The sequence below is a fragment of the Eupeodes corollae genome, chromosome 1 (assembly GCF_945859685.1).
Source record: "Eupeodes corollae chromosome 1, idEupCoro1.1, whole genome shotgun sequence".
Lineage (NCBI taxonomy): Eukaryota > Metazoa > Arthropoda > Insecta > Diptera > Syrphidae > Eupeodes > Eupeodes corollae.
Window position 1 is genome coordinate 24,671,413 of NC_079147.1, and position 13,394 is coordinate 24,684,806.

Genomic DNA, 13,394 nt, shown 5'->3' on the forward strand with positions numbered 1-13,394 from the left:
AAATGTTCTAAGCCAACTACACCTGAAAAAATTGTCTGTTTTGTCGTTTTACAAAGTATTGTGTTATACTTTTGTCCATTTCCATTTATACTTAACCAGTTCCAGCTCATATTGCGTTCGCAAATAATTTAAGTAAATAAAAACCAGCACTAATAAATCATTAAATATGTATTTGGTCAATCTTATTTTATATACATCAACAACATTTATTTGGATTGAAATTAAAGAGCTACACAAATCTTCCAATTTAAGACCACGTCAGCACTTCAGATTCTGTTGGTTAGGATTGTTTAGTTTTTGAACGAGGCCATAAAACATTCTAAATAAAGCATTTAGATGTGCCTGTAGACTATAATGAAGCATTTTGATGGGCCGGAACACTAAATGTGAGAATGTGTTTGGTTTTTGCATCATTTCACGCACACTTTCTCACATTTAGTGTGTACTTAGCTTGTAGGCAAACCGAAATGTCAGTCTGAGATTCCGATCTTGGTAATGGAGTATTTTTGCCCTTGGCTAAGGGATGTTGTCACTCGAAAACGAACGATGACGACGACACGAAGAACATGCATGACATTCATAAAAATAACCAACAACACCAACTCGGCAATAAAACGCATGATAATAAATCTTAATTGGTGCAATATTTTTTTGGCTCTTGCGTGAAGGAGTGATATATGTTTTTAAAGGAGGTGTATTGCTTAGTAATAAAAATATGAAAAATTATTATTTACTAAGTTACTTAATGTTTTTGAAAAGAACTGTAAAATAAAATTGGTCATAAACTTTAAAAAAAATGTCAAAAATTTAAAAAGAAAATTCACAATATTTAAAATAAGACAGGGTCTAATAGATTAACATAAAAGGGACTGATATTTTTCATCAAGAATTCACTTTTAGAGGCACAAGATATGGTTTTGTTTATAAAGTTTGTTTTTTAAGATTAAATTCATATTAATGAACTTTATTAATTTTTCTTCTTCTCTTTCAGAAACTAAAATCTCGATCTCATCAGCAAAATAAAAGTTCAAATGGCCGCGGCTAGCGCTGGAACGCATAAAACATTAAACAGTGCCGCAGCTATTTCGAGTAATGTTAATGCTGTGGTAATGTCTCGAGGAAATTTAGTACAACAGCAACAAGTTGTAATGCAACAACAGCAACAACAACAACAACATCAACAGCAGCAACAACAGCAGATGCAGCATCAACAGCAACAACAACATCTTCAACATCATCAGCAGCAGCATCAACAACAACAGCATCAACATCATGCAGCAGCGAATATATCTAATCAGCAACATCCACAGCAGGCCATTGTTATGCAACATCACCACCATCATCATCAACAGCAGCATCCGCAACATCAGCAACAACAAAATGTTCACTATCAGATGCAACACCAACAACAACAACAACATCAGCATCAGCAGATGAATGGACATCATCATGCTTCGCAACATATGATGCATCATGTTGCACAACAATCTCAACAACAATTGCTACCACAGCAACAAACCCAACAACAACAACAACAACAGCATAGACAACAAACCTTCGTCCCGCGGGTCGGTGCGAATAATTCTTCCAATGGAATGCAAATAATCGCTAACAATGTCATTGCTCGACAACAATTGCACCAACATCCCCAATTCCCCCAACAACAACAACAGCAACATGTACAACAACAAAATTACAACCAATCTCCGGTGCATCATCACCAAGAACAGCAACAACAACCACAACACCAACAACAATATCCTATTGAGGCATCAGAGGGGGCTCCAGGCGTAAAATTACAACAACTACAACATCTACCACCACCGCCCCCTCCTACTAATAAAATTCCTGCACCACCACCACCTCCACCACCAACAACAACAACAATAGCATCCCGTCACGCTCTGACGAATAAACCACAAATTCCAATAGAGCCACCAGCAATGGCTGCTGTTGGAGCAGCGCCTGCAGCTAATTTAGCACCTGGATGGCGAAGGATTAACGCCAACAACGAGGTCATCTACATAAGGTAAATTTCCTTCTTCCTTCTCGAGTCCTTCATATATTTAGGTACTTGTCGTCGAATATAGCTTATGTAGAAGGTCTGCTATACACACTATTAAAATGTCCTTGAAAGTTTCTCTCTACAACTTCTTCTCGCCATCGCTGCCGCCCGTCGCTCTCAAACTCTCAACTTTGTACAGCAAAACCAAAACAGAAAAAAAAATATAATACATCCTTGTCGACACCATTTGGTGCCTTCCATGCGGAACTAATTCGTGTTCCACTTCGAGTATGCAAATAAAAAAGCCAAGCCATGCGAAAGATTTCACTTGAAAGAGATCTGAACTTTTTCTTTTTTTTTCAAATTTATGTTTTGTTTGTGATTCTCATACATCATAAAAAATGATTTACAACCAACTGAGTAAGGACGAAAATATTACAAAAACAAAAATATATCTCAATGTGTAGTACATACATTATCCTTGGAGTTCGTAGAGTTTTGCGGGTCTTATACACTAATTGCACGTTATGACCTCCAATGGGTCCTTAATTTGTTTTTATTTTTGTGGGCAGTAAACTGCGATTTATAAGATTTCTTCCTTTACCTTTTTACAAGGATCATAAATTTGACCCAACAACAACAACTACAAAAAGAAAAAGAAGAACAACAAACAAGAAAAAAAAAGAAACAAGGCAACCAATTTGGTTCCTTTGGTTTCCTGAATGCTCTTCGTCGTTGTCGTCGTTTGTACAGAGATACACTTCCTGCGGATTCGCACTTATTTTACCCTTAGAGCTAAAAGTTTCCTCTTAAAGTCTTCTTATTATCCTTCTTAATTTATTATTATCGTTCTATATCATGTTGTTCCTATATAACTGGATATAGGCTTGTAAATCCTTGTTATATGGTTTACTTTTTTTTTTTCTGTTGGAGTTATTGGGGTGACCCCTCTTGTTGTTGCTTTTGTCGATGGTTATATTGGTGTCCCGTTTTGTGTACATCCTGTTTTAATAGTTCTACATGATTTATGAAGAAGTTTTTGTGGTCTGTAAAGTTTTTTATAATTTATTATCCCTTGTGACACAATAAAAAATACTAAAAAATGGAAATGGTGGAAGGTTAATATTTTCGTCAGTTTTGTTCATCATGTTTTGGGTTGGTGACCTCAATCGAAGTAAATTATTGATTTTTATTGTGTTACGGTTTTGTTTGTTTGGCTTGGATTTGAATAATTTAGTAATTTTGAATGGGAAAGTTTTGAGTTTGTTTTTGTGAAAAGTCCTGGTAGTTTTTAATACAAGTTAACCTATAAATTTTGGATTTAAACAAAGATTGTAGCAATTGGGTGTCTTATTAATAATTTATGTGCCTTTATATGGGACCCTCTTTAGCTAGTTTTAAGTAATTTCAATGGAGATTGAATCACTGAATGTGGTTTCTGTAATATTGATTGGTTTCTTTACATATTTTCTAGTTTGAGGACAAAGCCATCGTGTACGGTTTCCGGATATGTGTTTCAGCTCCCCCCAACTCTTGCCTAGTGAAGCTGATTCCGCCTTAACTGTACTGCGCCATGTGCTTCTCGGTGATCCAGCTCTTCTTTCTTGTGTGAGCTTGGCCTGCAGTGCAGTCGTTACCTTTTCGAAGCGTATGTCCAATCCATTGCGACTTACGCCTTTCGAAGTCTATGAACAGCAGATGTAGTGGTGATCGATATTCAACGCACTGTTCAATAATGATCCGCAGGGTGTTGATATTATCAATACAGGAGGATCCAGCGGTAATCCTGCTTGTTCGGCATCGAGTGTGGCCTCATGGTGTTCTCTGATGCGTTCCAGTATGACTTTTGCTACTATTTTGGCACCAGCAGGTAGAACCAAAGTCCTCTTCAGTTTTCGCACATTGTTAGATCTCCTTTTTTTGGGAGCTTACAATAATTCCGTTCTCCCACTCATCGGGGAAGATTTTGGTGGCCCAGGCTTCTTTTATGAGCGGATGAAGCAAACTCGGTTTAAAACCTAGGAAAAGGTTCTTTCCACCTTCTGAATTGGTCATCCAACGAACTTATCCCAGTATCGTCTACTTCTTTCACCAAGTATTGCTTTGAGCTGTGTGCATCGGTCAGCTCTTTGGTTATTCTGTAAACGGTCCTGGTGTCACACCTGTTTGGAGCATCTTCTGCTTCTTGCGTCAATTCGTTGATTTAGTAACGCTTGTCACTATGACTATTCTGCCAGCAGCTGAAATGAAAAATTTTTTCACAGCAATGGTGTTTCAATGGTGTTCGATGTCGTCTGCTGATTGTTAAAATTTCTTGAGACAGGTGGTCCCTGAATTGTTGACGGGTGGTGGGATCCTTTAGTCTGGCTATGTTGAATTTGGGGGTTCGTGTTATTCCGTTTCATCTGCGAACTGTAGCTGTACGCAACATAAGAGTAGCTATCATTAAGCGCTAATCTTTGATTGTTGGTTAACGATTTTTAGCACCAGTTAAGCATTTTTAAAAGCAAATTCTAATTACACTGTTTGACGAAATTAAGTATTTATTTCTGTTTCGCAACCAACTGAATACTTTTTAAAGTATTAAGTTGTCCTGAACTCGAATCCAGACCTATAACTTTTCCATCAAATCTGGACAGGAATTAAACCCCAAACCTCTAGGTAACCATCACGCCACGGGTACCCACTGTTGTCAACATTGTTGCTATATTTTTTTAAAATACATATTTCAAAAACTTGATGTTATAACCTCGTTTAGACGACAGGTTCGTTACAGAAACAGAAATTAGTTTCATTTTAGTTACGTTTTTCCCTTTCTGTTAAAAAGTGTTTTAGCCATGTTAGGTAATAGAACTAAGCAAAAATACACTTCTAAGAAGATACAGTATTTTAGTGTTAAGAATTGTAGAATGTAATATTTACGAATATTTTTTTGAACTGATACTAAGAATTTATGATGATCCTGTTTACGTTACAAAGGACTTTTTTTTATTTAACTTTAACACTTTTTCAGTGCAGATATATAGTATGAGTTCGAGTATCAGGGAAGAAGAAAAAGGTTTACAAGAATTGGTTTTGAATTCCTGAACAATGTAATATCAGCAGAAGACAGTGTTGTTAGGCATTCAACATTCACTTAGTACGGCTAAATAACAAATCTCTGTACAGTTTTAGCACAGTAATAGCGAAATTAAAAAACAAATGTTTATGTATTTATTTTAAAACTGTTAATCGATGAATTACTTATGCACTTACAGTACTAGCGAAGTTGTGTTCGAGGGTGTGAATCACGCAAAACAAACCTTTCAGAAATGTTTTGGAAATCCATAATTTCGGAAAATCTAGACAAGTACTTCTACGTTGAAATGCATCAATGTATCCAACTGCGAAATAAATTTGAAATTCATAAAGATTGTTCTCAAGTTGAATTTATAATGAAGATCCGGTTTTTATCTCAATAATTTCAGGCTGAAAAAAGTGTTTTGAAAATTATTTCTAGTTCAGTAACTAGTTGCTAATTTTTGACCTAAAGCAAATACTAAAAAAATCTGCGTTCTTTAAAAATCTCAACGATTTAAATTTTGATTCCTTCTAAGTCAAGTCTTGGAGTTTTTCTAATTCCTAAAAATTGGTGTACTACAAAGAAATCTCTCATCCTTTTGTTGAGGAATGTAATTTTATTATAAATCCAAGAATTTTAACCATCACCGTTTATTGACATAAAAGTTTGTTTGTTTTTTCTTTTACCGACTCGACGCGATGATATGACGCGTCCTGTCGGTCTTTTTAACAGCTTTTTATTTTATTTTCTCGTGGGGGTTGATCTCTATGCAAAATTCAGTTGAAATTAAAACACCTTAAGGCATTTATATGACAACACGCACGGTATATGGCTATTTGTTTAACAAGCTCAAGCTTTGTATTGCTTCTTGTTTAAGATCTTTTTTATTTTATACATATTTTTTTCGTGGTACTCGTTTACATTAATAAATCATTTAAAAATTTCAATACAGGGTGTTTTGGTTATAGAAGATACACACTAGGGTGTTTTTTTTAACGACTTCTGTATCTTTTTCGTTCCGTTACTAAAAGTTTGTTGGTAAAATCAAACAAATTAAATCCCTGAAAATTTTCTCAGCGCTAAACGGCTAAAATTGGAAACTTTTGACGTTTCAAATTGTATGACGTTAATGTTATGATATTTTTAGAATTTAATTTTGATGTATTTTACCGAATTTTTTTTTTGCTAATGTCAAAAAAATGAATTCCCTAAAAATTTAATTTTCTCAGCGCTAAACGGCTAAAATTGGAAACTTTTGACGTTTCAAATTGTATGACGTTAATGTTATGATATTTTTAGAATTTAATTTTGATGTATTTTACCGAATTTTTTTTTTGCTAATGTCAAAAAAATGAATTCCCTAAAAATTTAATTTTCTCAGCGCTAAACCGCTAAAATTGGTATTTTTTGACGTTTCAAATTTTATGACATTTTTAGAATTTGATTTGAAATGGAAATTTACTTTTTAAAAGAATGGAATGCGAACCATTGGCATAGGCATTGATACTCAATTGCGATCATTTCTTTTAGAAATGAGAAGGTCAGGAAATTTGTCTTGTCAAATTTACGATTACTATGTTGTCATTTTATTAAAATTTGTAATGCGTTTTTAAATCGTGTAGTTGTTTGTCAAATGTCAAAAAATGACAGATTTAAAAGTGACAGCTACCTTAATAGCAGACCATTCAAAATGCAATGTTTACATTTTAAAACCCTATTCAAACAACTTTTTAAATGAAGATTTGTTATAGAAGAACTTACACTTTACACTTCAAGTAGGCGTGTTAAGAAACGTCAATCAGTTTTGATAGCTACGCCGATTACAAAATTCGATTCATGACTTGTGGATGGGTTTGGAGTGAAAATCAATTCTACTTAAACTTCAAAGAATAAAAAGAATCGAATGTGAAGCATTGGCATACACGTTGTCTTTCACGTGGATCCAAAGATAAAAAGTCGAATGAAGTTAAATCACACGACATCTGTTCCCAATTCTGACTATTTCTTCTAGAAATAACAAGGTCAAGAAAATTGTCTTTCAAAATTCTTATTGCTTCGTTGTAATTATATTTTGTTCATTATTTTTGTAGTGAATTTTAAATATTTTTAGTCTAATGGTATAGTTGTTTGTCAAATTTCAAAAGATGACAGTTTCAAAAGTGACAGCTGTCAAAATAGTTCACTATTCCTAATGCAATGTTTAGGTTCAGACGGTATAAAGGGCTTGAAGGTTAATCATTCTCATCAATTAAGGAAAATTTATTGCAAAGTTGACTAGAAAGTTCGTCAAAAAAAATCTTCCTTACTATCAAGTCAAGTCTACTTAAGGCAAAATGACAGCTGATCTTGTTATTTAATTCAACTCAGAGCTGAACTTTACTACTTTGTAATTTATTTATTTTCTGCACAATTCCATTCAATGTTTTATGTAAATGGGCTCTTTGTCAAATTTTAAAAGCAATTTTCTTTCTTTGTAGTACAAAATACAAATGGTAATGGACTTGTTGCTTGTCTAAAAAGCGTTTTGCAGAAAACAATGGTTTTTGGCACGATCAATTGAAGGTAGAGGTTTATAAAGTAAAATTCTGACTTTGAAATATATGACACTCGAAAAACTAAAAAGCTGCCAAAATATAAATCCTAATGGACTTGTTGCTTGCCTAAGAAGTGTTTTGAAGAAAAGAATGGTTCTTGGTACGATTAACTAAAGGTAGAGATTAGTGAAGTAAAGTTCTGAGTTTGAAGTGTGAAGTGACACTTGGAGGACTAACTACTTGCATTGATCTAAATTTACGTTCAAATAATGCAGTTGACTGTAAATGAAGTCCCGTATGTTGTTTGAATCTGCCCAATATTTATATAAGAAAGACCTAAAAAAACAACTTCTTAAAGGAAGATTTGTTTTAGAATTTGTATTTCAAATTTTTTTTTCAAGAAGGCGTGTTACTAGGCGGCAATCAGTTTTGACAGCCATGCCAATTTTAAATTTGAAGTGTTTTTTTTTAGATTTTTTAATAATTTTTAAATGTCAAAATTGACATTTCATTTCATCGGATTCGATAATTGATGTGAATGTTTTACGAAACATTGATCCAAATCACGTCTCAAGTCTCAATTCAGAAAGAAGCCTTTGGGATCAATTTTATAGCAATTTAACAATGTTCCTCATGAATTTTACTTTTTCGATACATTTAGATACAATATTAGGATTGGGAATAGGACATAAATAGTTAATCGCTATTCTCCAAGAAGCTATATCAACTCTCTCGAAGTAGGTTCTTTTTCTTATCCCAAATCATAAAGCTCACGTTCTACTCCGTATACGAGTGTATATTGTGACTTGAATATTAAATTTATCGAAAAAAAAAAGAAATACATTGGTAATTTCTAATGTTATCGATTTTATCTGCGTAGGCGGTATAACCACCCTGTAATACAGAAACAAAAATCTAAAGAAATATTGACGCGGCATCATAAAACATTATTATTATCTCCTGACAATAAATCCATTTGATTCGCTTTTATTGCTTTTTTATCATACACCTTTTCTCGTGAAGATTATACGAGTCTATACCGTTGTTGTACAATTTTTGCCTAAAGGTCCTTCCTTTAGGTAGGTACAACTCTATAGTTGGTAGTTGTTTTTTTTTTGTGTGTGTACTTTTCTGCAAAACCAACCGATTGCCCTTTACTTTTGTGTACTGAGCTGTGAGCTGCGAGCTGCCACTGCCAATCATAAAACTTAACTTTAAAAAAAAGATTCAAGTTGTAAATCATTTTGTCGGTGGTACTCAAACATTAAACTGAAAAATCCGCGCCTAAAACGTATCTAAAAATGAATTTGCGCGTTGAAGTATCTATACATACATCGAAAGTAAGTAAGATACATATATAAATAAATTGTATCTTTTTTTATAACCACCTCTCTATCGCGCTTTCTTCTTTTATTTATCGCTCAGATATTATTTTTTGTTGTATTTTTATTTGTTTTTGAAATAGTAGATTTTATTTTTTTTATCGTTATTAATTTTGTAGTATCAAGGGGTGTTAGACTTTGTTTGTTTATTGATGTCGTTACGTTCGTTGGTAGGCATCTGCACTTAATTGTTGTTGTAATTTGTTTAACTTAACTTTGTTATCAGTACAAAGTTTACTTAAGTATCTTTGTTGAATGAGTGCAAAAAAAAGAAGAATACGACGAATGTTGGTTTGAAGCTCCTTTGTACAATTATTTCATTATCATGAAACTACTTTTTTTTCTATTTGTTGAATTTATGTTCTTTGATTAAATTGTTACTTAAAAAGAAAAAAAAAAAAAACAGCAACAAATTAAAATAGGAAACAGGGGTTGTTGGTGAGACATAAAAAGAGTGTCTGGGAAGGCCGGTGGTTTAGAGTGGGGAAAGGGGGGTTAAAGTAACTTTTGTATATATTCTTAACTCAAGAGGAAGTTCTTATCAATTTTGTGCGCACGTATTTTCGATAGTGCAAACAAAAATCATAGCTAAAAACAAAATTAAGTTTAATTCGCACTTATGGATAAAAAGTGTTTTAGATAAACGATTTTCCAATAAGAGGTTTTGTTTTTTTGAATAGTTTGCTATTTGGGCAGCTGTCACTTTTGGAGCTTTCATACTTTGACATTTGATAAGTATAAACTACGCCATTACTAAAAATTGTTGAAATTCACTTCAAAAATGGTGAAATTTTTCAGTCACATTTCGCAAAACTAATGTACTTTTTGGTCGTCGTCGTAAGTCACTTTCTCAGTGACCAAAACGTCTCGAACCGCATTGAAATCGATCAGCCTGACTCCGTTGTCGGAGGTGGTGTCGTGCAGGCCGTATCTCCCGATTGTGCCACCAACGATGATATTTCTTCCTAGTTCGGCGTAATCTCCTGAGACAATTTGATTGTCATAGCCAGGGCACTGCTCATAAGTCTTGTCCAAGAGCTTAAAAAAAGTCTTTGGTGTCTTCATCTTTCTCCTCTAGGGGCATGCGCGCATATTAGGCTTATGTTGGCGAATTTAGGGTGAGGATTTTCGTGATGCGCACACTCACACTGTTAAAACTCAAGGCTTTTGCTTGAGTCTAGGTCCAACAATAGAGGTTGCCTATATTCTCGGTATCAGTCGCCGTAGTATACATCACAGTCTTTTAGTTTGCGTTTGCCCGGTCGCACTTCTTGGATAGCGGTAATATCTGCCTTGTAGCAGTTTAGGGCTTCCGATAAATTTTTCGGCTACACGTGGTTTATTAAGGGACCTAACATTCCACGTACAGATCCGACGTTTGTTGTCCTTATTTCGTTTTCTTGGTTCGTCATTAGTAAATCCGTGTGTATCCGAGGCTTTTGGGGCATCGCAACAAGAAAGTTACAACCCCCAACCTGGAGGGAAATATCCTTAGTATAACTCCAAGGACAGGGAGCCGGATAAACGGCTACTTATAAGGTGTTCACTAAGTAGTTCAACCTTACTGGAACTGTAGACGCCACCGTTGATTCAATCACGGGAAGTCCTCCTCTGCCGTCTGGATAAAGAGAGGTGCTTTAGTGGAAACACCTATCCCCCCTCTATCGTTTGCTGCCCCCAACAACTTTCCACTGAGGTGAGAACCCAATCTCCAGTAAAGGTACAAGGGACCTGATGTTTAGCTCGGGGAGGTGAGAATAGGAGTTGATAGACAGTGGTGGGTTTTGAAAAAAAACTAGTGGACGCTTAAGTCTTCTTGAATGCACATGTCCACCATTTAAACGTCAGTAATTAAATTAGTGATATAAAGAATTGAAAGTCAAATCCGACTCCAAAGTCCCTCTGTAACATCAGGCTTTTGAGTTTGGTCAGTTCACGTTGCGTCGCTTCGGTGGAAGAAAACCATTGGTGACCTAATCATTCAATTTAGGCCACAAGAAGTTGGTGATCATCGACCTATAGGAATCGCCAGCATCAATTTCGCATAAGTAGGGACCGATGACGCCTGCCCAACATCCACACTAAACAGTAACTTTATTTGGATGTCTTGGTATCTCATGAATCAAGCTTCGATTAGTGTTCTCCTAAATCTGTCAATTTTTCTTATTCAAGTAACCATTCATCCAAAAATGGGTCTCATCCCTAAAGATGATTTTTTGACAAAAACTGGGAGGAATTTCTAACTGCTCTAATACCCAATTAGGGAACATACGACGCTGCGTATGGTCGTTTGATTTCCGCTCCTGGGTCAGTTGAATTTTGTATGGATGTGGACCCAATTTCTCGTGAGCGACGCGCACGGAATTGCGTGTCTCTAATTCTGCTGCTCACTTTAACGAACAGGAACGATGTTTTCGACAGACCTAGCGTTTCGTTAGAACGTTAGGGTATTAGGTGACTATTCCCTGAGCCGTTGGAATCGAATGTGGACACCAACTATTGAATATAGTTGACTTGAAAGGACGACCATTTACGCGATAAAAACGGCGCGACCCATTCATCGTTGATACTAGGGACCATCCATTTTTATACTAAAGTGTAATTTATTATTAGCACGTATTTTTCGACGCTATAACTTGGCATGATGGTTTGTCTTTAGTGACTGATTAAAAGAAGATATTTTAACAGAAAGTAAGAGAAACAATATGACCGCCAATAGGTATCAAACCGCAAGGTGGTGTTCTATCCCTTCTCCTCTGGAGCCTAGTGGTAAATGAAATCCTAACTAGTCTGGATGCGGAGGTTTTCGGAGTGATGCGGACGACTTTGCTATAGCAGTTTCAGGAAAGCATCTTAACATCCTAAAAGGACTGTTTCAAAATGCCTTGGACAGACTGGGCACTTTACTCAACCTAACACCTCCTGAAATATTTAGCAAGCAAATAGCTGCAAGCTCTTCTATTCGCCTCAAAGCTTCGTCGCAGTGGACTAACAACAACATTGGCCACTCGGTAATTCTTAGGTTTTTAGAATCAATTCCAAAGCACACACACTACACCATCCCAAAACTGCAATTCGACAGAAATTTCCAAATTTCTATACCTCCCACATCTTTCTGGGAGGATAGGACATTCCTGATGGAAGATGGGTCAATCCATTTGTATACAGATGGTTCAAAAACAAAAGAAGGGGTTGGTTAAGGTGTGTACTCTGATAGACTGAAATTAAGTCTCTCATTCCGCCTTCCCAATCATGGTAGCGTGTTCCAGGCTGAACTTTTGGCGATAAGGGAAGTCTTGTCTTGGCTTAAGGAAAACGTGATATAAACATCTGATATCCGTATTTTCTTAGATAGCCAGGTTGCTATCAAATCACTGGACTCTGTCTGTCGATCATCTTAAATGGAGATGGCACAACAGTTTAATATTCACCTTTGCTTGGTGACGGGCCATAGATACATTCCAGGCAACTCTAAGGCAGATGAACGCGCCAGGAACGGTTCAGTGCAGCCTATCCTACCACGTTTGGCACATACTAGCATACCAATCGCTACTTGTAAACTGTTGCTAATGCAAGACGCTGTTAGGAGGGAAGGCACCAGGTGGAACAACATTACCACGTGTCAGGTCACAAAAAACATCTGGCCAACACTGGATTTAAAACGTTCAAGGTGCTTGCTATCTCTAAGCAGATCGCATATAAGCTCGATAATAGCACGCCACGTGAATAGGCGTATTCTCAAATGACTTGCAGAAGCTGTATGGACGAGGAAGAGGAGGAAAAAATTATTTATCTTCTCTGTACATGCCCTGCTCTGGCTCAAAAACGCACGAATTACCTAGGAGAATTCTTCTTTAACGATCTAAATTATATGACCATAATCAGCCTCTCACGTTTCGTTAGGAACTCAAACTAGTTCCATTGAGCTTAGGAGCAAGCCTCAAGATTCATTAGGTATCACAATGGGCCATTTAACTGGCTTAAGTGTGTCCGTTTCCATCTTGGACAGCCACTTTAACCTAATCTAACCTAGGTGTTAAAATCAACCCGTCCCTTTTTTTTCAATACAATATTTCCTGGTTTTCCATTTTTAATTTTAATAGTGTTTTATTATATTTTCAAAAAATCTACAAAGATTGTTAGAGTTAACCTATCTTACTTATGTAAATCTTTAAGAAAAGCTGATCTCCTAATGCTAAGACAATTGTGAACAGGTTTGATAGTAATTTTTGCATTTGAAATCTCAACAAAGTTGTCAAATCAAGGAAAAAAAAGTACACAAAAAGTCGAAAACGGGTATTTTTTTAAATTGTTTACAGAAAGTTCAAATCGAGTTTTGTTCGAAATCAGCAATACTCAAACGTATTTTTCAAAACTATGAAAACATTGAATCCAAGGTTTCTCAAAACTTT

At 35.6% G+C, this 13,394-nt stretch overlaps 1 protein-coding gene across 5 annotated transcripts in view; it reads left to right on the top strand.

The window, feature by feature from the left end:
• Positions 1–13,394, top strand: part of LOC129938670 (putative uncharacterized protein DDB_G0271606) — a 435,371-nt gene that overhangs the window by 9,821 nt on the left and 412,156 nt on the right. For 4 of the 5 annotated variants that reach the window (XM_056046346.1, XM_056046350.1, XM_056046348.1 and 1 more), the window contains exon 2: positions 992–2,029. In XM_056046346.1, the coding sequence (XP_055902321.1) occupies positions 1,032–2,029 (998 nt within the window). In that variant the 5' untranslated portion in view covers positions 992–1,031. Of the gene's footprint in view, positions 1–793; positions 929–991; positions 2,030–13,394 lie in introns of those variants that run through there. The other variant, XM_056046347.1, reaches the window with a different exon arrangement.